At 32.3% G+C, this 27,533-nt stretch overlaps 1 protein-coding gene across 1 annotated transcript in view; it reads right to left on the minus strand.

Moving 5' to 3' along the window:
* Positions 1-856: 856 nt before the first annotated feature.
* The window catches only part of LOC107064606 (Tie-like receptor tyrosine kinase), a 135,599-nt gene continuing 108,922 nt past the window's right edge, over positions 857-27,533 (minus strand). The window contains 8 exon segments of the mRNA XM_015317468.2: positions 857-2,600; positions 2,912-3,152; positions 6,521-6,702; positions 13,257-13,443; positions 13,759-13,869; positions 14,026-14,151; positions 15,040-17,709; positions 17,711-18,117. Coding sequence (XP_015172954.2) covers positions 2,353-2,600; positions 2,912-3,152; positions 6,521-6,702; positions 13,257-13,443; positions 13,759-13,869; positions 14,026-14,151; positions 15,040-17,709; positions 17,711-18,117 — 4,172 coding nt within the window. The 3' untranslated portion in view covers positions 857-2,352.

A 27,533-nucleotide genomic window follows, 5' to 3' on the forward strand; every position in this document is an offset into this window, starting at 1 on the left:
GATCTCGAATGAAAATTTCTCCCAGTGAAATTTTGGTGTATTATTACGAATTAATATATTTTACTTTAATAATATTTTATGAAGATTTTTATATTAGGTCGTTTCAAAAGTTTCTTTGTGTGTGTGTGTGTGTGTGTGTTTTTTTTTAGTAGTTCTATGGGCATAATATTTTTTTTAGGTTGAATAATTTAATAATTTTAAGATGTAATAAATTTTGACATGGGTGGATGTCGTAGTGGTGGCAATTAATTTATATATATATATATATATATATAAATTATATTTATATTAATATTCATTAATATATTATTAATTTTAATTAATTAAAATTAATTAATTTTAAATATTAATTATATTATTATTAATTAATATTAATTTATATTAATTTATATATAAATATATTTATATATATATTTATATTTATTATATAAAATACATAATTGTTTACATAGATATGTAAAATACATATTATGTAAAATAATATATATATATATATATATATATATATATATATATATATATAATCGTATATATATACGATTAGCACAGTTTCTTCTATGATGACTGAGAGCAGACATACGACCGCTCGTCGAATCTAATATTGTTTAACTTATCACCAAAAAAAGGAAGAAATATTTGGAACAACCTAATATCTTTCATTCTTCTTCTTCTTCTTCTTATTATTATTATTATTAATTTTTTATTTAATTATTTTCTTATTCTTGTTTTCATTTATATCATATATACAATCACAATAGATCAGCATCACGAACTGATAAAAATGAAAGATATGTATTTCTAAAAGATCGATAGGATTTTTATGATCAATGATCGAAAATGATGAAAAAGTAGTAAGTCTCCGTTGAAAAATCAATAACGTTTACTGACAAAAGATAAATGACAAAAAACTTACTTAATTATAATAGTCAGAGTTAATATTATATACATTGTTACTTTAATTATCTTCATTTTGATTATTTTGTTGTTGTTATGTGGTTTTGCTTGGAAGGAAAAAATTGTAACGCAATGATCAAAATGCGATCTCAATTCTTTTCATTTCTTTTTATTTGTTTTTTATTTTTTTATTTTATTTTATTTTTTTTTTTTTTTTTTTTTTTTTTAAAGCGATCTCAAACAATCGAGAAAATTCGGTCTTATCAAGATACGCAATAACTATTATTTATACCAACTGTCAAGTTAAAACTTAATGAAATAATCAACTGACTACTTTGGAGTTCCAATTGATTTTTAATGATTCATATTGTTTATAGTAGAACGACAATACAATGTTTTAATTTCTTTTTCTTTTTTTTTTGAACAAATGAAAAAAATAAAGAGTTCAAGTAAATGCTAATTCGTGAATGATAACCAATCGATACTCCAAATGTGTCGAAAGACTAGAATGATTAAAAATAAACGCCCACAACGATAGATATCTAACCTTCTACTTATTATAATAATAACGAAATCTAAAATAATCATAATGATACGATGATTGAATAATATTGATACAATAATTATAAACTGATGGAAAACGTAAGATAAACATTCGTACCTTTTTCTTCTTTTTTTTTTTTTTGCTTTTTTTGATTAAGGGTAATTACGTTAAACAAAATACATATATTTTTTTGTATCTATCTATCTATCTATCTATCTATCTATATATATATATAATATAACAATACGATTGTAACTTTAATAATATATACAATTTCGCGACAACGAAATACAAATGACGAGGAGAAATATAACGTATGAAATATCGTGAAAGAAATATTATTATCTTTGTAAAAAACACGATGCAGTGTTATTGTCGAGTTTGTCTTGTTTATGATAATTAATTAAGTACCTAACGAATAAATTAATATTATAGCACATTTTGAACCCTTAACTAATGGTTCCTGTGTGATACACAATGCTTCACAATCGAGTAACAACAACGACACACTCGTTTAAAAGAAAACATGTTTTGGACGGATGTAAATCTATGAATAAAAGGTTTTCATTCTTTCACCTCTTTTGTTCACATTTCAATCTTTTCCTGAGTACAAACGTGATTTGATTTTATCGCAGGATAATTCATATCCTGATATATATATATATATAATATGTAATATATAAAAGGAAAAAAAGAGATATAAATTAACAAAAATCTTGTCTCGTTTACCTCGACGTAAAGTTCGGCAATCAAAATGGCAAACTTAGTCTGTTATGATTTAAACTCTGTTATCTCTAAAATCATTCTGTTCTCTTTAATTCGACGTAAATATCAAAAGTATCGAAGTTATGGGAAAAAAGGGGAGGGGTGGGGGGGGGGGGTTAGAAAGTAGGATGAGTTTATTTGAAATGTCGTCAGTCGGTGCACTCGGAAGCAAAACTCTCGAGATCGACGTAATGGCCGTTCATATTGTCCTCGAGTAACTGTGCCAGATCCCTTCTGAGAATCTGAAACTCTGGTCTGCGATTAGGATCAGCGTGCCAACATCGGGATATCACCCTGAAGAGTTCACTTCGACAGTGGGACGGTCTCTCGAGGCGATAACCGTTTTGCACGTTCCGCATGACTTCCCTTGCCGTCATATCCGGATACGGCGTTGAGCCTAAACAACATAAAATATTTTGTCAGTTGCCAATGTATGATCATACGATGTTAACTTGTTCGAAAATTGCCTTCGAGCAAAGTAGATATAATCCGACTTATTTATTAAACGGGTCTTTAGCAAAGTGGAAGAAGAAGAATGAATGAATGAACGAGATTGGTACGAAAATTTATAGGGATATTAAAAGTGTGTATGTTAACGATGATATTTAATATAAGAAAAAAGAAAAAAAAATTAGAAAGGTATGTTTACACGTCATACAACTGAAATTTCAATCAATTTATTTGTATTATTTATTTTCAAGAACTTACCGAGAGTGACTATTTCCCACATCAAAATGCCGAAGCTCCATACGTCGGTTTTCGTAGTAAAAAGAGAATAAATCAATGATTCCGGTGCCATCCATCTTATCGGTAATGCGTTTCTACCGTGTCTAGTTTCAATAACTTCACCATCTTTGTTCGCAAATCTTGACATTCCGAAATCCGCGATTTTGCAGAGTTTATTATGATCAACTAAGACGTTCCTGGCTGCTAAATCGCGATGAATTATCTGGAAACAAAATGAGAGAAAAAGAAAATAGTAAAAAAAGAAAAAAAAACAGAAAAAGGAAAGATATTTTAAACGAACTTATAATGAAGAATAATCTCTTTATCATGAGAGGAAGGGGGTTGTCTCATATAATATTTAAATATTAAATACAAATAGAGACACAGCTGCTTGAAAAATATGAGCAAGTAAAAGAGAGTCTCTCGGTAGAATCTTCGGACCTTGTCCAACCTGTAGATGATGCTAATGAACCAAACGACTCAATGCCAAGGCAAACAAGATTTATATATATATATATATATATATATATATATATATATATATATATATATAGATATACAATCTCTTCGTTTCTTTTAATGATTTCATCTCCTAGATTTATTATTTCCCGCCGTTGTTTTCGTGGTTGCTACGAAATACGAGATGTGTGTACGTCAATTAGCAAATTCATAACATGTTATTTTCGATCGAATACAAGACAAGGAGAATAAAATCATTTTTTTTTTTTTTCATCTGCACATAGTAAGAACAATAATCGATAATTCATCGTAGAATACATGCATCGCTAGGCTAGCTCTCTTACGTATTTCAAATTTCTCACGTGATCGTATGAACACCCGTTATCATTTTAAACACCAGTTTCAAGACAACTGGTCTCGCTTCGTTGCCAGCTGTAACATTCGTTACCTTATCCTACTAATGAGCAAGTAAGTAATTTTGCCTTCGTAATAGCTAAATACGGACAAGGTTTGCTGACTGTGGTAGATGCGAACACGATGATGCGTAGTACGATGTTGATCCTTCAATGTTTTTTTCTTCTTCTTCATTACTATTTTTCTCTTTATTTTTGTAACCTTTTACAAATATCTATGTCATACGACGACATCGATGTAAGTCAATTTAATCCACAAACAGATTAAATAAGATTAGATAAAGAATGTTCTAAGGAAGAGTATTCTAAGATTTCCTTGAAATTGATTTTAATAAAATGCACATGATTGGAGACATAATATTCAGATAATGTCCTATTTCATGTAATAACATCGTCTTGAAATCCTTGCCAATCAATGCCAAACACAAGACGTCCTTTAAATCACAATCAAAAGGTCCCGTATTGTAAGTCACGTGCGATATTAGATGCATCCTCTATTCCAAAGCATTTTCGAAGATAGAAGAGATAAGTTTATCTATACCTGAAATTACCTATGAGAACCTAGCACGTTCATTTCTTCTCTCTCTCTCTCTCTCTCTTTCTCTCCTTTCTTCCACTCTCTCTCTCTCTCTCTCTTTTTCTTATTCTCGCAATTATCCATCAAGTCGAGAAGATTAGTTTTCGCATTGCACTTCTGGGAAACCATTATACAGACGGAAACACGCAATTCGTTCTTTCGAAGAAGCCGATCGATGATCCATTCTTCTTTTATATTTTTTTGGGGGGTTTTTTGTTGTTGTTGTTTTTTGACGGGACAAAAAATTGACTGGTCTCTCACCTCCATTTTTCATTTGTTTTTTTTCCTCCAAATTTTAAAACACGATAAATATCACGAGGATGATCCATCGGTGATCAGAACGACAAATTTACACGACTTTTTTTTTTTCTTTTTTTTTTTTTTTTAAATACGTTTCTTCTAATATTTCATTTCCAAGACTAATATTTAATTATTTAACATAAGGTGTAATATCTAACGTAAAAATTATGATAACGAATATTCTCGTATATTTTATACATCAACATAAAATTAAACAAATTATTTTTGTATTTAAATAAATATTAATATCGATTTATGCGATCCTGGTATTTTTTTCCATTCATTTTTTTTTTCTAAATTTGTAGGAAGTTTTTTTCTTTTTTTAATTTTGTCCTTGATGAAAGCCTCTTCAAAAAGACTAATATTTTATTATCTAACATAAGTGTAATATACAACGTATATAAATTGTGTGATCACGAATTCTCTTGTATACTTTTCATCAACATAAAATAATGAAATTTATTGAAAAAAAAAAAAAACAAAAAGAAAAATTAAATATTCCTATGAATTTATGCGACTATCATTAAATCGACAATTTTAATTTGTTTAAGAAGTAAACTCAACCTTTTTTTCTAAAAATTCTCGTATCAATAAAGACTCTACCACAAAGCGAGAAGAACACATCGGACAACGTTTTTAATCGACCTTGGTGTCCGAGTTTTCGAGCGTTAGTAGAATTACGATCTTGCTACGTTACAAAAAAAAAAAAAAAAAAGAAAAAGAGACTTTGGAATATCCGTGAATTCTAAAATAACGGAACGGACGTGTAAGTATGTATGTATGTATGTATGTATGTAAATACGTCGACCGAGTTTGATGTCGTCTTTTAAAAAGTCACAACGACCATTTGTTGTGTTTCTAAAGAATCAAGATATTTTCATGCTCTTTAGACAAACAAACAAAATCATTTCTTTTTAAAACGGAAGATGAGATAACATGCATGATTATCTTTAAATAAGAATGACGTAAGTAGACATTAAACATTTCTTTTTTTCGAAAAAAAAAAAAAAAAACAATTACGATATTTGTTATATAAGAAAAATTGAAATTACAAATTAGAATCCATCCAGTTGACCACGTTGCACATACAATTGTCGAAAAAGTGGACAAATACATTTAAAATAAGTTTCAAATAAAAATAAAGAACAAATCAAATACGGTGTTGGGATTGGTAAGATGATGGGACATGACACTGATAAAAAAAAAGAGTGTGTGCCATAGAATGATTAATAATTTTTGCTGAATTTGTTTGATGAGATTAAATGAGAAACATTTTTAAAGTGACTTTAAAGTCGTATCGATTCGTCGTCGAGGTGTCACACCGAAATTTATCACGATTCTTTTTCATTCTTCTCGAAGCACGTGCCTACTATGAGTAAAAGGAAAGAGATAAAGATAAATAGAAAGAGAGAAAGAGAGAGAGAAAAGAATAATAATAAGAAGAGGGTTGAAAGAGACCCGTTCGTTTTGTTTTTGGTTTTACTTGATTCGTGCAAACTTACTTTTTCTTACCGCGACAAACCTGTCCTGGGGACTGACAATGAATTATACTGACCCACTGACTGGCACGAAACGTGATTCGACTCTCCTTCGATATCATGGTTATCGCTTGATCCGTAAACAAGCAGATATCACGTGAGTCTAACTCGTTACCGTTGCTTCTCTCCATCTTTTTCTCTTAAAAAGTAATGAGAGACTCTAACACTAATTCTTTCATTCTATTTCTTCTCTTGCACTCTCTCACTCTCTCTCTCTCTCTTTGTCTCTTTTTTTCTATTTTTTTTTCTTTTTTTTTTTACTTATTCGTTTGTTCGGATAAGGAGACTGATAAAGTAAGTTTACCTTTTTTGACGCGAGATATTCCATGCCTCGTGCAACGCAGTATCCGAATACCGTCAGATCTCTCGATGTCAGGGCCGCCGAGTCCTCACTGAAATTGTAAAAGTCCTGCCTGGTGCGGTGATCGCGTAGATAAGCCAATAGCTTTCCGTACATTACGTATTCTAGTATCAGATAATGGGGCTCTGTAAAAAGAAAACAGTTAAACAACTTTATTTTTTTTTTTTATATTATCTTTTTTATATATATATATATATATATACATTAAGACAACAAAAAATAGATACTTCGTTTACGTTTACTATGGTCATCAACAAGTGACGTTTATGATAACAGCAATGACGACGGTAAAATACGATTATCAATTGAGCAATGTGAAATCATTTTAAAGATTGATATTTCAAATTGAAATCCAACGAAAATACAACTGTGAGTTTTTGAATAGAATTTCACAATCAATACATCTGACAATTTTCAAACTTTGCAAACAAGTTTGGAAGGACGAATATTAAAAAGGAAATTGAATAATATGCATGTACAGTTATTTTTGATTATTTTTAATAATCGTAGGAAACAAAAGGTTATTTTTGATTAATCTCGTGAAATGTAAATAAATTTCATACGAATATTATCGTATATAAAAATATAAAAAAAAATTTTATTATTATAAAATAATAATAAAATAATAATAAATATTAAAATAAATATATTATATATAATATTTTATATGTAAATATAAAATAATAATAATAAAATATGTATATACAAAAAAAAAAATAGAAAAAGAATTTGCATAAATTTTCAAAAAAATCGTATAAATTCCTTTTTACATAATTTCTTTTTTTTTTTCAGTATACTTAGAAACTTGTATACCTCGGATTTGAATTGTAAGAAAAATATTTCACATAGAAGAATCGAATGAAATAAATCACGTCGAATGGGAAAATAAATATATCGATAGAGTAATTCGATCTCGTCACGAGATCTGATCGTTATCCCATAAAAAAAAAAAAATTGTATGTATGTATCTATCTCACAACGATGATTCTTCTAAACGACACACATTTTTTTCCTCTTACTCTTTTTTCCCATTTGAAATAAGTATATGTTGAGATTAGGACATGTAGGGTATGGATTATGAACGAAGTATAGATCCCAGTTAAAGTAATTTAAACTGTGCATTTTTGGGACCCCGTGGGCAGTATCCGGCTGATTGTAACTTATGGGGCCAGTTCGGTTGGGCAGTTTTGCCGGTCGTTTCGTGTTGGCGCCTCGTCGTCGTAACTCTCACATTAGGCCAACATTACTCCCCCTTTAATAACTTCGGTTTGTTAAGGAACCCACCACCACCTACCATTTTATTCTACGCAAGCAAATTCTTCTTTGCAAGTATCATAATATTTGAGACAACGCGGCAACGTCGATTTTCATGCCGTTTATATTTTATGTATGCATGTATATATGTGTTACATGTATATAAGTATGTATTTATGCCACCTTGATATACGAGCCACGTTATCGCTGACGCCGTATATTTTTTTTATTTTTTATTTTTTTATTTATATATTTTTCATTTATATTTTTTTTATACGTATATAATCAAATAGATGCAATTTTCACATCTCGCAAAGTATAATTTGTTGGTTGAAATTTGAAACATTACTCTCTCTCTCTCTCTCTCTCTCTTACACTGTTATTAAATATTTTTTAATGATACAAATATTATTTGCCAATCTTGTGTAATAAAAATTAACCATTAATGATTCATAAAAAGGATGTTTTTTTTTTAAATACATTATTATTTTGAACGTAATTTTATGGAGACACTTAACTCTGATGTTTTCACGTACGCGAGGTTATTATTATCGCAAATTATGCGCATCGTATTGTAAAACTTTACTTCCTCTGTGTATTTATAAGAAAAAAAATATATATATATATAAGAAACAAAAAAAACAGAAAAAATATTTGACGGATGATGAACAAAGTGGTATATAGGAATCGTATTTTAATCGAATGATCGTGTTTGAGCGCACGTGCATGCATCGATACGGCACGTAATCGAAACAATAGCCAAGACAAATGGAAAATAATAAACGTTCGTAGCTAAAGCTGAACATTTTTTACCTCGGTATTCGATTAACGAAATTCGATAAGGCTATAATATTTCTTAGATTTGATTTCTCGTAATAGCAATTTTCCATTTTTTCATTATCGCAAAATATTAAGGCATATATGTATACATGTATACCTACGGTGTTTATCGTCACAGCTGTTTAACACGTAATAAAATAAACAGCTTCCGTGAAAATATAAAATAAAAATTAAAATGTTATTATTTTCGAGATATTTCGAGTTCTTCAAACATTTCGCACATGTGTGTATGTATTTATGAAAGAAAAGAAAAAAATGAAATACTCTATATATATAAGGAATCTTTTAATACTAAACCTATTAATAAGTAAGGTTAAACGAACGAGTTCTGTAATTCGTAAAAATTGTGACATTTTATAAACGATGCGGTAAAATGTATAAAATATATATTATTTATTTCTAAATATATTATATATTATAATATTTTATTATATTGTAATTTATTATTATAATAAAATAATATATTATATTATATTATTATATTTATATTCATTTATAATTTGTATTTATATTATAATATTTAATTAATTTATATTAATATTATTATTAATTACTATATTTATATAATTATAATATACAATAATATAAATTTAATTTATATTTATATTAATAATTATTATATTAATATTATAATATATCATAATAATTTAATTATTATTATAATAATTTTCGTGATATATATATATGATAATAATACACCATGAAATTAATTATAAAATTCTAAATAAAAAATATTAATTCTATATTAGTATATATATATATATGGATTATTTTTTAATCGATCATTTGACAACTCACGATAAGAAATAAGTATATATCAAATGTCGATAAATATATTTGAAGTAACATATCATAAGTCTCGAGATCGTTGATAAGAGTTCTCATTTTTCATCTTTTAATCGGATAGCATAAACAAATTTTGAAATGAGAATTTACGAAAGAAAAAATAATCAATCGATCGGGTTCTAAATTGAAATATCATCGGAGTATAGAAGTGATCGATAAATGGGTATAATGGAAGCGTTGGGTTGTGTCTTATTGTCGAAGAGATACGTCGAGTTATGTAGAAGAACAAGAAGCAGAAGAAGAAGAAGAAGAAGAAGCAAAAGAAGAAGAAGAAGAAGATAAAGAGGGACGTAGTAGTACTGTAAAGAAAGAGTAGAGAAAAATACGTAGCCACCTTCTTTCAAGTTACTTCTTCTCCTCCTCCTCCTCCTCCTCCTCCTCCTCTTGCTTTATCCTCTCTGGCGTGGAGACCGAAAGGATAAATGCGGAGGACACGAAACCACAAAGTCGTAAATTTTCAGCGACGGACCCTCCTTGCTGGCCGGGGGCGCGTTCTATTGTACGCCGAAAAGGGTCCCCGACAAGAAGGCACGCTCCCTTGAGCTTCAACGAAAAACTCTACCGCGTCGGAAAGAAGCTAAAGGGCCGAAATAGGGAGTAAGCGATTATTTTAATTGCGTTAAAACATTCTCAGGATGGTATCAAAGGTAATCTCGATTTTCGAAGGAACGTGCGAACGTTAAAGGAAAAAAAAAAACAAAAGAAGAAAAATAAGATGTAATATAAAATATTGATTGAACTTTTTGTTTTTTTTTTTTGTATTTTGGAAAAAAGAAAGAAAACTAGAAGAAGAATCTCGATTGGGGGGGAGAAAAAGGATTATTTAATTGATGTATTGTGTTGAATAGATCTGACAATGAGTTAGGTATAGGCACTGTGCGAAGTTATGGTAGGGGAAGCCGAAATGGACACTAGCGCACGCAGTGGATAACTTTGGCAATAAAAGACGGTGTTTTTTATTTTGGTGTTCACAAAACATACGTGTGACAATGAATTTTATGATTATTTTTATAAAAATGTATAATAGAGTTTTCCTTTTTTAGAAAATAAAATCTAAAGAAAAGAACTGAATACTAAATAATTTTCGTCTACATCTGCGACACTTAAAATTCTCCTACATATATATTTATTTTTTTTTTTTTTTATAACAATGTCACATCGTACTTTATCTGCTTGCCAATATTATTTAAAGTTTGATCTACTGTGGCTATAATTTTTGAACTTTTTATTTACTACAATAAACGCTACAGCTTTCATACTGTTTTTCAATTATTAATTATACTTACATTTTAGCGGTAATTTTTGCATCATAATTGCACAAGATTGAAATTTTATTGTCACGTGGTTTGACATGTAAAAAAAAAGAAATTTTTTTAATAACAAAAATGAATTGTTATCGCAAAGCTCTATACGTTTAGATATTAAAAACCTCAGCAGCAGCGTCTTTTAGTTCCATAGATACCATGGCGCTACCATGACGCTGCAATCACGCACGGTGCCTATACGTATGGGGATTTATATACATAAAACACGATGAGGAAAACGATACTAAAGAAAGATAGATAGAAAGAAAGAAAGAAAGAAAGAAATAAAATGGGATATATATGGAAGGAAAGCTTCGTAATATAATGTTATCAAGCTTTCATTTATTTATTTTCTCAAGGATCAAGGATCAATTTGAACTCGTCCTTAGTTTTGATGTCTCAACGGTACAATAAAATATCCTCAGGGATCACGCGATCGATTGACTATTCTTAAGAAGAGATAAAAACGGAAGAGATAGAGAAAGATTGAGGAAGAGAGAGAGAGAGAGAGAGAGAGAGAGAGAGAGATTATTTGCGATATCTCAAGATAAAGTGACACGATAAATTCATCTCTTTCGAGTAAGGAGTAATGATTTCCTCTATTTTTCTCATTACCTTTTTTTTTCTTTTTTCAATAAATACGATATACCTTAACGATTAAATTTTCAAGGATAAAAAAAATTAAAAACTAGTTTTTCGTATTATCTTCTTCTCGTGTGAATTCCACGATGATGAAATTGACGAAGTCAGTTATTTTTTTTTTTTCTTTTTTTTTTTCTATGAAAAATAAATTTCAATCCTCGGTAAAAGCTAGTTTTTTTCTTTTTTTTCTTCTTCTCTTTTCTTACTACAGTAATTTGATAAATGCAATCATACGTTGTTATTTTTTTTTCTTCTTCTTTTTCTTTTTCTTCTTCTTCTTCTTTTAATCGCATACTTTTGATCTCTTAAATAATTAATTATTCTAGAAAATAATAAAGGACATTATACGATCGTGTGTAAATCATAGATAATACTATTGAAAAAATAACGCGTGGTAAGAGAAAAAAAAAATATTATTGTGTTGTTCGTATGTCAATCGAAAGAATGTGTATCTCTCTTTATCGACGATATAATCACCGTATAATGTAAATGACAAGGATTCTTTTTTCTTTTCGATGGATTATCGCGTCCTTTGATAAACATGAGATGATGGAGTACGATTTATATTAAAAATGTATTAGGGTCGTCGAGAATAAAAATATCGAATAGAATGAAAAAAAAAAAGAAAAAAAAAACATGCTACATTCAATGAATTCAATTTAGGGTAAACGGAAAATGAGATATTTGAAAAAGGAAAAAAATAAATATGAGCTGCTTAACGTTTTGTTTATCGAAGAAGATTTACGGTGTTGCATCACGTTCTATGTATCTAACAATAAATAATAGTATATATATATATATATATATATATATGTATGTATATGTATATATGTATATGAATCGAACATTCCGTATGGGTACTAATCGATTATAAATTAATGATACTAAACATCGACTATTCGTCTTCCTTTCATTTACTAAATAATAGAATGCGACATAAATGATCGGCGCTTATTGTATAAACTGGATAGTAGAAAACTAACAAAATGAATGATTTATCAACACGTTGAAAATTAGTCTCTATCAAGATCTAACTTTGAAACGGATTATTACACTTTTATGTGTTTTCCCATTCGTCAAATTAATTTGCTTTTAATTTGATATTTTCTTTTTCTTTTTTTTTTTTTTTTTTTTTTAATCGACGTTTCACAAATGTAAACAATTTTCTCTATCCCAATAAATTTAACAAATTTATAAACCATAAAGTAACATCGGTGAGTGCATATAATACAACAAGAATGTAGGATGACCACCAAATTGCTTGATCAGCATATTTTGCAAATTTAAATATCTACGTCAATCAGAGAGAGAAAAAAAAATAGTAGCCACGGTTTATAGTATTATTAATAGTTTTTATAAACCTTTTTGTTATCAAGATCTATGAAAGAGGAAACAAATATATAATAACCATTTATTATCGAAGATGCGCCATTCCTAAGTTTCCTTCATTTTTTTTTTTTTTATTCTTTTTTTATACTCCGCGATAAACCAAAGGAAAGGAATTTTTTTTTTAACGATTTAACATCAAACACGTTTTTTACGATGTTTTCGTCATCAATGAGAACATATTGAATAGATGCCGTTTTAAATAGATTTATATTAAAAATATATTATATAGAGTCATCGAGATAAAAACATCGAACGAAGTGGAAAAACAATTTTATATATAGAGGATTAAATTATAATAAATTAAATTGTTGTACGATTCAATAATGTTAAATATATAATTAAATATTATATATAATAATGTTATTGTGTTCAATAATTAAAATAAAATAAAAAAAAAAACTCACCCTCTTCGGTGCAACAACCTAAAAGTGTTACAACGTTCGGATGACTACCAAGTTGTTGCATGATCTCTAATTCTCGAACAAGATCTTCTTTTTCTCGTTCTGAAGCACCTTCCTTTACAGTTTTCACAGCCACCAATCTCGTTGTACCCTGATGACCAGTTAAATCGTCGGCTTCGGCTTTCCAAACCTAACAATTATAACACACACACTACTGTTCATACTACGTTTGAAAATATTCCACTCATGATTATTATTAATAAAAAGAATATAGAGATTATAATTCGTTATTACATCAAGATAATGAATTTTAGAATTTGTGTATACATTTATAAGGAATTCCGTGTATATAATCATGAGATTTCTATATTCCCGTTAAAATGTACCTTTTTACGCGAACTTTTAACGCACGACAAGAAACGCGTCCCACGTATGCACGATTCTCTCTCTGGCGATTTATTATCCCGCTTTCCGGCTGAGCAGAAAAGAAAACATAATACCTTACCTGTCCAAAGTTTCCTTGCCCAAGGACCGTCTGTAACCTAAGCTTATCTCTAGGAAACTCCCATCTGGATTCTTGCGACGAAGGTGGTGGTGGTTTTTCTGCTTCGTGACACTGAATGAATGAATGAATAAAATGAAAAATAAAACCGAAACGAAACAAAAACAAAAACAAAAACAAAAAATAAAAAGAAATGAGAACGAAATAAGAAGGATTAAATTGTATAGGGAATTTAATTATTAATCGTCTCATTTGAATTTGAATTCTTACCAAATGTTGTATCCTCGGTAGTTTTGTAATCGCTTTTTCTATGGACGTTTTAAAATCACCATTTTCAAGATTAAGAGCATCCTTTCTGTAACTTATCTCGGATGACGTGTCTGATTCTTCAAGCACCTGCATAAGTATATTATCAATGTTAATTTTAAAAGAAATAAAAATATTCGATCGCGACGCACGCGGGAACACGGCCACGACGACGAACAGTCACGAACGAAAGTTGCAAATATTATTATTACGAGAAAAGACAGAGGAGTTTGACGTAAATTCAAGGTGATAAATAAATCGACTAACAAAGAATAATAATAATAATAATAAGCATAACGAGTATCGTCTGTTGGTTGTGATTTGAAAAAAAGAAATGAATTTTTCTTTACTTTTATTCAAAATGATTTAACAGAACGAACGTCACATTTTTTACGTTTACTTTATTTTCTCTATTTCTTCTCTGTTAATCTTAATTTTTTTATTTTTTCAAATGAGAAAATCTTCGAATAAGGTATTAGGTATATATATATATATGACTTCGTAAGGCGCACAAATACCGCGACCATAATCACGGGTCGAGAGTTCTTCGATCATTCGATGATTCATCGAGAATCATACATGAGACAACGCGATGACCGATTTTTTTCTCGTCTCGTTGTATTATATTATTTTACATTTTCATTTTATATCACGTTTTAAAGTAATTAATAACGTCTACAATTTAAATGGAAATGAAAGAAGCTTTTACAACATGATAAGTATTATTATAGTATGTTAATTGTATACTACTCGAGTACGACGACTCGGTGAAAAGAGAATCCAAAGAACTCGGACTACTTTCGCTCGCGCGTAGCAGTTTACTTTCAAATCTACAACATCTTTCCTCTTTCCGTCTCTCTCTCTTTCTCTTTTACCCTCTCTTTCTCTCTGTTTCTCTGGGTCAAGCCTACGCTAACCCAGATACCAAAAAGATGTTGCTGAAACAAAGCCAGTTTACTTCCCAGATTTAAAACTCACCTTACGATTCCTAATGATCAGTCTTCTTAAAATGAGTCCAACGCCAACGGCAATTGGAAATACGACGAGAGTAGCCAAAATATAACTGACTACAGCTACTGTTTCTTGAGAAGCGATAGCATCACCATCGTGTCTTTTGGTCACTTCACTGATATTCACTGATTCTCGTGAGCTAACAGCGATCGAACCACTATCAAAGAACGTCCTATTAAATTCGATTGGTTGATATCCTAAGTCAGAATAATCCGTTATAATGGAGCGATTAGGATAACTCGATTTGTACCTCGTCCTGTTAACGAAAGTGGAAGATGTGCTTGTAGATTTAGGAGTGGTTCTAGGGGTAGTTTTAGGGGTGGATTTAGGAGTGGGTTTAACGGTGGGTTTGCTAGTAGCAGAAGGAGTGGTATATCGAGAAGCTGGTGCTTCCTGTGGAGACTCTTGCACGTCTTTAGTCGTATTATTTTCCTCTAAGGGTAGTTCGACCGTACGAGTAGCAGGACCGAGGGTGCTGCTGTCGTCGAAAATATCTGAAGTGTTGTAGAGCTGCATTATAGGGAGTACATCGTCTTCCTGTTTTGTTTTGTCAGAAAGACTGCGCCCTCTGTTTTCTTGCATTTCGTGTATTTGTTTTTGTCCAATTTGAATAGGTAATTGACTTGTCGTCGAAATGGTAGACGTTTCCAAATTTGGAAAAGTATTACTCTCCGTACTCGAAGTGTTTTGTCTATACATTTTTTGAATTTCTGATGGATCAAGGTCGGCCGCTAAACCGAAAGGTCTATCTTGATCTGGTTTCCTACTGGAAGTTAATCGATTAAGAGATTCCGTCGAGGTCGAAGTGGGAGTCTCTTTGGTGGTAATACGATTATTACTAGATGTTGTTTCAACGAGTAACTTGGGTGTAACCGAAGAGACGGATGCACTAGTTGTGACTTCCGTCATTATTGTTTGCGTAGTTGAATGCTCGTAGTTACTCTCCTTCGGAACTTCGTCTTTGGTATCGGAGTCGGAGAGATTCTCGGTTGATGGTTCAGTTGATAATGATGATGGAAGAAGATAAACGATAGTTGTTTCTTCCGGTACGTTCATAGCTAACAAACTTTCATTAGTTGCAAGTATGTTTTCGAAGGTTTGATTGACCTTCAAGGAGGTTTCATTATCAGTACGAGATTCATTCTCTCGGCGCTCCAGATCAAAGGAATTTCTTCTGTCAGCGTCGAGGAGAATGGAATCTCGAGTGCCCGTGGAAGGCATTGCTTCCGGGCTCGCGTCAGTTGGGTTCACCACACCGCTGTGTAAAACAGCGCTAGCTGATTTTCGTAGAAAACTTCTATGATGATGATCCGCGTTAGTACCTTCGTCGATAACAAGGGCAACTCGATCAGACAAATGATGCTGTTGATAATGTTGTCTATTTCGAGTAAGAGCGCTCGCGATTCTCACGGGTGCGCGTTGCGGCGCTGACTGAACGCCGGCTCTGTGGGCACCGCTAGCAAGAACTTTTCTTCGTCGTTCCCCCACCAATGAGGGAGTAGCGATCGTGCTCGGTCTTCCAACCGCTTCGACGCTCCTGCCAGTACTGAGTCCAGCGGATTGTGAGGGCTCCTCACTGACGCCGGCAGCACCGGCGGAAGCCTCCGTCGACGGTGACTCTACCCTGGTGTTCGTTATCTCGCTAGAAGCATTACTCCTCCGAGAGCTTCCACCACCTCCTGTTCTTCCTACTTCGTCAGCTCTTCCTCTTCCTCTTACTCCAGTCTCTCCACTTAGCCCAGGTCCGGTGTAGTTGCGCAACAGTCTTGTCACGTTGGTTATCGTATACGCGTACACGTGTTGCGGCTGATGCCGGCGAGTCTCTTTCGTTGTGCTCCTCGACGTCGTCGTCGACGTCGTCGTCGTCGTCGGCGTCGTGGTCGTCGTGGTCGTCGTCGTAGAAGAGTCTTTAATCGATGGTTCAGGTTCCATCACGATGATTCTTAAAGTCGTTGAACGGGTCGTAGTCTCGTCGATACTGTTATTCTCACGAGACTTCTTATCATCCTTCGAACGGTACTCGGAACGATTATCAATTTCTGCTTTTTCTTCGATATCTTCTACCTTCTTACTTCTTCGAAAACTTCCTCTTGACACTTTTGTCTTTTGAACACTATCTTTATCCCTACTCCGCTCCTCCACTTGTTCTTCTAATTTCGTTATGTTATCATTATGTGTCATGTCCTTGCTAGGAATTACGTTCGTAGCAATAGTTGAATCCGACAATCTCGCTTTTCTGTAATACGAATTCGGCAGATCTCTTAACGTGCTTTTAGTCGTCTTAGATACTTTGTTCTTCTCAATTATGCGTCTTTCCAAAGCAACGTTGGTCTCCTCCTTTGTGATTTCTTCAGGTGGAGATGTTGTAGTTGTCGTTGTCGTCGATGTCGTTGTCGTTGTCGTTGTCGTTGCAGAAGAGGACAAGCTGGTTCTCTTACTAGGGTTTCTCCTTCTTATGGTTGGTGGAGTGACTGAGACAAGCTCGTTCGAATCGTTAACAATTGTCGTTACGTTCTGCAGCTCTGGTTGTAGTTTCTGACCGAAATACAAGAACTGCGACATGTCCTCCATCGGAATGTTACTTTCAACTGGTCTAAAGTGCTTGTAAAGGGACTCCGGCATGGATACTGTATTTTTTTCTACGGATATTATCAGCTTCCAAAGACTTGAAAGGAATGCTCGTTACTGGCGCCATTGTCATTGTTGACTCGGTATCCTCGCGGTGTTCACTCATCAACGTCGTTAGGTTCTCTTCCATCGTTGCTCCTAACGTTTCCTTGTCAACGTCGGTCCCGTTCTTCAGTAGAGGAACACTTGCATAGACCTCGTGTTTCGTCTCCTGTGCTTCCAGGATATCTGGTGGATCCTTTCGAGTGACATCGATGAGACGGCTGTTACGTTGCTTCGACATTCGTCGTCTTCGTGCTGCAAGAATGTTTCGTAGGACCTGTTCCCTCTTAGCTTTAGAGGAGAGTACTTCAGCCGAGTATATCTCCGTACTCGAGGACACCAGACCTTGAACTTTCTCTTCCTCCTCGGTTGTTTCTGCGAACAAATAAATGAACATTAATATACCACCGGCTTGTTTACTTAAAAAGCCGACTGTTAGTCAAGTGTAATGCGAACGTTTATTATCCGCGAAACCGTTCCTTTCATTTTCCTGTCGTCGCGTGTCTTGAATAATGCAGTCCACCCCGTTATCTCTATCGTAATCGAGAATCATCATCTGACCTTGAAATTGCACAGACGCGCAGAATCCTCTTGGCACGAAATTCTAGCATAAGGGTACTGCTACGCTCGGAGAGATTGTTTCTTTCTTTCTTTCTAGATATGAAACGAGAAGCTGAAGGAAGAAAATAAAAAAGAAAAAAAAAAGAAAGAGAAACAGAAAAAGGGAATATAGCTATGAATGCCGCGTCGTGTATGTTGGTTGGCGTTGGAAGGAGGCTACGAAGTCGTGGGTTATCGCCGCGAACGTGACCGCATAAAGGATCGTAATATTTTATGTGAACACGTGTATGAGGAAGGTCAGTATTGCTCCTGTTCTTGTTTTGCGAGTACGCGAGCGTGCTACGTTAGTACCAAGCTCGACGATTCAACGAGACGGCCTACTAAACTATAATATAAATGCGTTATATGCTCGAAGCTACGCGTTTCTCTCTCTCTCTCTCTCTCTCTCTTCTTATTTTTCTAATTAATTAATGGTAAGTCTTTATCCTTATCGATGGGTAAGTTAAAACGTTGATATCGAAACATTTTTCTAAACATAACGTCATATTTATCAGGTACTAATACGCAGGTATTACACGCAATATTATACACATTGAAGGACAAAATTATGAGTTCAGATCTTTACAAGAAGAGATAATCTCTCACTTGTTATCGAAGTTTATTATCTCGAAGTTTATACCGAGAACCTTGGCCTTGGCTATACTCTCAATATCTTAAAACGATCTACTACGATGGTTCAATATCATCGTCCATTTGGAGAAGAAATACCATGTGAAACGATTTTATATTATACAACCATTGCAAATCCTAAACAAAAGGATTCTTTACAATTATATAATAATTGCTGACTGATATTTCCCGTTTCGTCAATTTAACAATGTTAATATACTGTATTTAATCGATTCCAACGAAAAGATCTTTGTTACATACATTGAAAATGATGAGTTAAGAACGACAATGATGTTAAGTAAGATCGAGAACATCGACGATTACGATAATTTAGTATTATCAAATGATTGTCAAGTACCACTTTGAATATCAACGATTAATCATTAAATATTTACATAAAAATTTGCCTTATCATCGTGTTTCCTCTTCAAACTATAATGCCATTGGCTATAATACACGCGACGAGATCTCTATAGCTTGTTCAACATTTCTTCGTCTTTTTATAGCCAGAAGTGTATTTTGTACCTTTATCTTTCTATCTTTCTTTCTCTTTATTATTCCTTTTTCTCTGTTTCTTTTCATTTCTCTCTCTCTCTCTCTCTCTTTCTATCTTTCTCGTTCTATCTAAGCTGTCTCTTTCCAGTACATTCAGAAACGGTTCGTTTCACTCTTGTGGCCGTCTTTCGCGAAGCGTGGATCCGCTTCCGTTGGTGAATCCTAGCTCACAACTACAGTGGACATTACGTTCAAACTCTACGAATTTCACGATCAATGACAAACAGCTTCAATAATTTTGTTCTTTTTTTTTGTTAAACCATTTTTTCTTTTTTTTGCATCATTATGTCATCGTTCACGTAACATTGCAATTATTTTTTTTTTTTTAGAAACAAATTAAAGAGAGACACAGTTTTTGTTTTTTTTTGTTGAATAATTATTTTTCATTTATATATTACGTTTAGCACAAAAGTGCGCAAAAAACGAATTAACCCAATGATTTCGTAATAGTTTAAAATGTTATCTCTTTTTGTATTATATTATTTATTCATTTCTTCTTTTTATTACTTCATTAAAGAACTCTTTTGTATGTTTCAATATTTTTCTTTCTTTCTTTTTTTTTTTTATTAAAAAGAAAAATATATATAGGTAAATCTAATGCGTTATAAAAAAAAAAATGATTTTTACGATACTTGATAAAAACAATTGTTATTAAAGTGCATCTCTAAGAAATGTCAAGTCATACACTCGATGTAAGTGTAATATACAAGAAAAAGTAAGATAATTTTATCGATATGTTAACAATTCGAGAAATCTTTATCAACGTGTCGTATTATTCAAACACGTACAATACTTAAGATTCTTATGAAACTAAAGATCGTGAACTATGTTAGTAATAAACATAAATAAGCGACCATAATTCGATAGGATAATCGATAAATGAGAACAGTTTAAGTTCGATCCATCAGAAGATCGTATCTTCGTTAGTCACGATATCGCGATCGTTCTAGAAGCTGCCCTTTTTTTTTTTTTAAACTACTACCTCTTGACGATCCTTTGAAAACACCGACGAGCAATTAATGACGTAAATCGGGATGATCCATCGAAGGCCGACGACCGAGGAGGATCAACGATCCATGCCGATTTATCGATCGATTCGAAACGAAAGCTGAAAAAAGTGTTACACGTTGCTTCTTTCTATGTTTTTTTTTTTTTTTTGTAGAAGAATCAAAGGTCATGGTTTCTTCTTCTCTTTCAAACCCTTCCTTAGCTTTCCATTTTATTTCTTTCTTCTTCCTCCTTCTCTTCTTCTTCTTCTTCTTCTCTTCGTTTCATAATTCATTTTACGAACGGAACTACGGAAGGAAAATGGCGCGAATGCACGCGATTAATCCTGGTAGCGATGGCAACTTACGCGCGTGATTACGTGTCAAAGATCGCATCGTACAACGTTCAGTGTGTTGCATAATGGCCATGAGATCCACCTCTTTGGTAAAACGACACGTACGTAAAATGCAAGTCTACAGTAGACACGAACATTAATGATAAATGTTATCTAAACGACACGTAAGACACTTTTGTTGCTAACCTATGATCAATTGTCGCCGATGTAAAAATGTTTCATTTAAATAAATCACGTAATACATTTAATAAACTATCATCAAAATAAAAATGATAACTATAAATAGTAAATTGTCAATACAATTTTTTCGAATGTAGAAAAATTTCATTTTTTTTTTATATATATATATATATATATATATTAATACATTTTAATTATATAATTATAAAAAAAAAAGAAAGAAATTAAAAATTGATAACGTTTGCTGTTTTATTTCTTTTTATTTTTGGAGTATACGATAAGCGTAATAGGATCGTGTGTGTTCATTTTCATTTTGTCGAAGTTAAAAGGAAGATTATGGTAGCATAGATGGTGGTATCATCTTGCACAACAGTTATATAAGAGTTCCAGGGACATTACAATGGATTCTCGATGTTGCATTAAATCGTATGCAGGTTCTGGTAGAACAATAGAATGCAAAGAGGATCGAATGGGTGTTCTCGAAAAGTCATCTATAACACTTTTTGGAATACTTCCTGATTGATGTAAATGATTGATACGAGAATGTGAAAGAAATTTTCATGTATGAAATTAAAATGTCAAGAAAATATAACTAGAAAATAGTTAACCAGATATATTATAAGGGTTTACCTTCGAAGAAGTTCAAAGTTCTTAGCTTCGTTACCTCGACGAACGAACGAACGAACGCACGTTCTTACGATCACGATCAAGATCATTGACTTCTCACGAATGTAAAGCGATCCCTCGAAAGCCTCCGTACTGCTGCTAGGATCTTTCGTCCGGATATCACGTAGACTCGGAGAAAGGACAGGATTATCATAGTCGTGCATCTGCAGGACGTCACGTTCTGCCACGTCGAAGTCTCTTTTGTGACAAAATATTCTTTTTGTTTTTTTTTTCCTTTCTTTTTTTTTTCAATGCATCATACATATTTACCTACTCAAATTTCGATCGATACGATCGTATTATTAATTTACACAAAAAAAAATCAAAGGGAGAGAGAGAGAGAGAGTATTGTACGAATCCTGAATTTAAATGAAATTCAAGGACGAATATATAGGCTTTTTAAATTTTCATCGACATTGTTGAAAAATCATCATTTCTAGCACGCATAAACGCGCGCACGCACGCAGGCACGCGATGCCTTCGATTTGACCGAATTACTCAGTTTGATCTTGATAAGTAGCAAGCATGAAATTTTGTTCCGCTCTACTACGAGCATGAAAGTTCATCGACTGTTTTTAAAACCTATTATGACTTTACCTATCATTAAAATTATCATCGATGTTACGAATATTTTTCGTTGTATTGGATTGTTCGAAAAGTTCGTGCCAATTTTCGGTAAGTGGTATAAAGTTGTTTTACTAAAAAAAAAAAAAAAAAACCTGAGAAATTGTGGAAGGGCAAAATTTTGTAATTACCTTTAAAGATGGAGAAAGATTGTGAAACAGAATGGCACTTATATATAATTTAATAAATATATATATATATAAAAAAAAAAACCTAAATGCGTTGCGTTTCAATCTTCCGTCAAAATCGGCACGAATTTGCCGGAGACAACTCCCCTCCCCCCCCCCGCCCAAAAAAAAAGAAAAAACAAATCAAATTCGTAAAGGAAATTGTCTATCACTATGAAAGATATTAATTCATATCTTTTTTATCTTTTCTCTCATTTAGTTGAAATTTTCATTTAAATAACTCGTTAATAAAATGTATGTATATCGAACCCGTTATTTCGAAACAGACTGTTATTCTCCATTCATTATTCGTGAAATCGTTCGAGTCTACCGGTCGGCACGGCTAATTATATTCGATTATAGGTATAACCGGTGAAGCTCGTACCGGTTCGAGCGCGCCAGCATCGAGATAGTACTCGATATCGACCGAGAGAAAGGAAAGGATGACTTTCCGGCGTGCCTGGCCGTTGGGATTACGTTCAAACGCACGTTCAAGGCTATCCTCAAGATCACGGTCACGTTGCCGATACCCTGGACGATCGTCATCAGTCATCGTACTATTCTCAAGAACACTTATCTAGTACCAATATATTTACTAGGAATATACCAGCATGTTTTCCATGTATATGGATATGTAAATGTATTTACGTGATTATAATATGCATCATACTTATATCATTGATATAATTTACATGACTCACTATGCTTTCCTTCGTATGCACGATTTTTTACTCGTTGTTATCTATTTTGCACTAGTTTTTTTACTAGTTCTTTGTTTGTTTGTAAAATAATTCTGATAATGAGCGTCTAATTTGCTAAACTGTTTTTAACTATGTAAGATATAAATTATTATCTTGTTTATTATTAAAAAAAAAAAAACATAATTACCAAGTTTTTTTTTTTTATTAAAATTAATTATTAAGGATAGTTAGTCATCGATGAAGTGACATTGTAATTTTAAACAATACTAAAAATGAACTTTATCGCTTTGTTTTTTTGAAAGGTTTCAATTTTTGTATTATTTATTATATACAAATGCTTTGCTCTTTGTTATTAAATGTGTTATTGTAAGAAACATTTTAGGTACTTAGACACAATTATCAATAATTTTGTAATCTACTGTTGTTGCAGTACACGTAAATTAATATTTACATTATGTGCATTTGAAAATAATAGGTCGTTCAAAAAGTTTGTTCTTTTCTTTTTTGTTTAGTAATTCTACGAGCACTATATTTTTTAGGTTGAACAATTTAAAATATAGAAAAAAGTAAAATAGAGTAGAATCGATATTATTTAAAGTATATTACGCATGCAATATAATTGTTTAACTTATCACCACAAAAAAAAAAGAAAAAATTTTCAGAACGATCTAATAGTATGAGTAAAGTCAATAGACATTTGTTTTTTTTTTTTTTTTAGTTTTCCAATAAAATTAGAGTAGTATATTTAGAAAATTAGAATTCTAGGTCTAAACCATTATCGAATCCACCTGAAGACATCCAGGAAATTTCATTAAAATTGGTCCAGCCGTTTAGGAGGAGTTCAATGACAAAAATGTGCACAGAAGAAATATATGTATAAAGATTAAAGAATTTAGATTTTTCACTGTAAGAATAGTTTTAACTTATTCTTAATATCATAATTGATTACGAACTATGACTCGTATATCATATGCTTAACTCGAAAGATAAAAAATTGATTAACACAAATATTACCTAACTTTTGCATAAGATTTAGAAATATTATTGATCTTCTCTCACGGTATTATTATACGCTCAGAAAGAAACGATAAAACGATATTAATAATGATCGTAACAGTACAACGATCATCATCGTATTCCCCTGTTGGCTAGATTCGAGACCGGTTTTTGAGGAAACGACTAAAGTGGCACGGGCCGGTAAAGTTCATTGCCATTTCGAGCACCATTTATTCCCACTTTTAGCACCCAACTGTATAAGCATATATAAAAGAATACACATATGTGTATACACGTAAACGGTTTATACACAATTTAAGTCTTTAAAAGAATAATCAAGAGTGTCCATCTTCGTTATAAGCATTCCTACAAAGAAAATACCGGTATAATGTTGATCAGAATGAACACAACACAACACAATACAAGAATTAAGAAGTACTATTAATTATTCATGATGATTTTGACTTTATTTAGAATATTTTACAAAAGTTAACAGATCAACGAACTATAGTATAGAATTAAGAATTTAGAATATATCTTAGAATATAATTTAGAATCTTACGAAAATTTGATTTTAAACGTTTGAGTTTCAAGCATTACGATTGTGCTGTTCAGTTATAGTTTTGTGTCTAAAAATCCCAGTACATTTTTAACGCTATGATAAATGACAATACTGTCATTGACTGTCAAAATAGCATTAAATAAGCGCTATTACGCTACTTGAGATTTTTCGAACTCAATTACTAGAAGTGCTAATGAGCTGTTCGATCTTTTTCAACAGTAAAAGCTTCTGGGACTGAAACGATTAATAACGCATTAATTATAATAATAATAAAATATTTTATCAATAGATTAATAATAATAGTTGGGAAATTGATGAAATAAATTGTAGCATTTAACAATAACTAAATGTTTATTAATAAATCTATACATATAAGGGGTGCCCCGGCAAGCGTTGCTGTGGCTCACAATCAGTTAATAAACAAATAATTCACAATAAAATAATATTGCGATTATAAATTGAGATATAAACTATTCTATCTTTCAAGTTAGATAAAACTGCACACAGTGTGGAAAATTTGATTAAAATCGGTTCAGCAATTTAGGAGTCCATTGCGGACAAACAACGTGACACGTAATTTATATATATTAAAATTAGTATATCAATAATAAATAAATAATGATATTAATTGATCAATATATTAATAATAATTAAGTAATAGAAGCTTCCAAATCAATGAACAAAAATTGTATAAAATAATTAATTAACAAAATTGTTAATAGGAATAAAAGTTAATTGTAAACAAACGTAATTGTATAGAATAGAATTTTAATAAGAAATAATTACGAGTTTTCTTTAAGATAAAAATTGATTGATGAAAAATTTGAGAAGAAAGGTAATGTAAGAAGGAATAAGAAAGAAGGATAGTGAGAAAGAGAGAAAGAAAGGTACCAACTATCAGAGATGTTGTCGTGAAGATAGTAAGAAGAGTCCTCGGCCATTGCTCGATCGCGAACACATCGTCGGATGTTCGTACGCTGATAATTTACACGCGATCGTCTTCCGGCACGTTATGCCGTGGCTAATGAGACCACGTGTCCTAGCGGCGCGTTACATAAAGGCGTGGATGCACCTCGAGAACGAAAGAGTGAAAGAGAAAAAAAGAAAGAAAGAAAGAAAGAAAGAGAAAGAGAGAGGCCAATACCAGCCGTAGCGACTCAAGTCGCTTCATCTTCGAGTCACGCTTCTAACAATGGTAAGAAGGAAAACGTTTATCAGGGCCGATACATTTCAACTCCTCCCGTCAACTTACTCGACATATATTTATGTATGATTATAATGTGAAAAATGCATGAAGCTTTTCGTTCAATTCATGAACGATCATCCTCTATCTCGAGTAAGAGAAATTATGTAGGTCAGTATGTCCGGTCTTTTCCGAGAAAAGTCAACGACCTCCTGTGTTTACCAGTTTGAATTAAAGAAAAGAAAAGAAAAAAAAGAAGAAGAGAAAAAAGTGTTATCTAAATTCACGAGTAATATTTTTTTTTTTCTAAGGATTTTTCGGTGATTTTTTTTTTTTTTTTGGTGGAAAGAGATAAAAGAGATTGATAAGAAAATTAAAGAAAGAAAAAAAAAATGAAATAAATTTTGTTGTTTTTCGTTTCTCGCGCTTCTTATTCTGTTGGCGAGAGATGCGAGACAAAGCCTGTAAGGATAGTTGGATAAGTATCGTTACATGTGCCAAGGCACCGGGGATGGTCATAATGTAAGCATCGAAGGAACAACGACGACGAGAGAAAGAGAAAGAGAAAGAGAAAGAGAGAGAGAGTCCTGAACCGTCCATTGTATTCCGTAAGCGGAGTCGCAGGTTCAGGCAGCCTTGAAGTACCGAACCTCCCAGCGCGACAAGATGATGCATCGTTACAATGCGCCGCGCTATACTTGCCCTTTAGGGTCACGCAGAAAATCGAAGGGCTAGTCTTGTAGATATCGAAGGGAACTGATCTATGTATCCAGCCCTTCTCATTCCGATCTTTCTGATATTCCTTCGTGCATTCTTTCGAAAATAGGTCTGATATTTTTGTTTTGTTTTGTTTTTTTTTCTTCTTAAAAATCGAAAGAAACAAAAATTTAATAACCAAGAAGAACGATCCCAAGGATGTTATTTTCTCAATGTCAAGGGTTTGCTTAGGAAGACGTACTGGTAGTGTTTATTTTTTTTTTCACGGTCTGGAGGGATACCTTTAAAAGGGTCTATCGTAATCGGTCCTCTTTCAAGGATAAACCTGAATTCCAGACGATCTCCGCCAAAAACTTGCTCGGTCAAGATCACCAAATAGAAGAAGAAGAAGAAGAAGAAGAAGAAGAAACGTTGATCGTTTTGGACGTAATGTTTTCTAAAGTTACCTCTTGCCGATGATATAATTCTGAGGAACTCGGAACACGTTCGTAGGAAACTTTTTTTTATCCTTAAAGGAACCAGATCTTTCAGAGACGAATCAACCGTTACTCCATTCTTCTTCCTTACTCGAAAATTACTGGACAATATCTTTCAAAGTTAAATAATTATGAAAAGCCATAAAAAAAAGTCTAAATAAATAATCTATATATTATGAATAATAATGAAATCATTCTTAAAAATAAATTTATCCAAATATTTTAAAACACACGAAATGTTATTATACATCAAGCTACAGTTTTTCAACTTCTCTTCAAAAGTCAAATCATTTCCACCTAGGAACATACACGCAATAAGCACGTACATATGAAGAACCGACTCGAGTTCTTCTCACGACCTTAATGATCTTGCAAGAGAAGCTGTCGGAACG

Source organism: Polistes dominula, unplaced genomic scaffold (genome assembly GCF_049000335.1).
Source record: "Polistes dominula isolate Pdom_NZ unplaced genomic scaffold, Pdom_raw_medaka contig_33, whole genome shotgun sequence".
In the NCBI taxonomy this organism is placed as follows: Eukaryota; Metazoa; Arthropoda; class Insecta; order Hymenoptera; family Vespidae; genus Polistes; species Polistes dominula.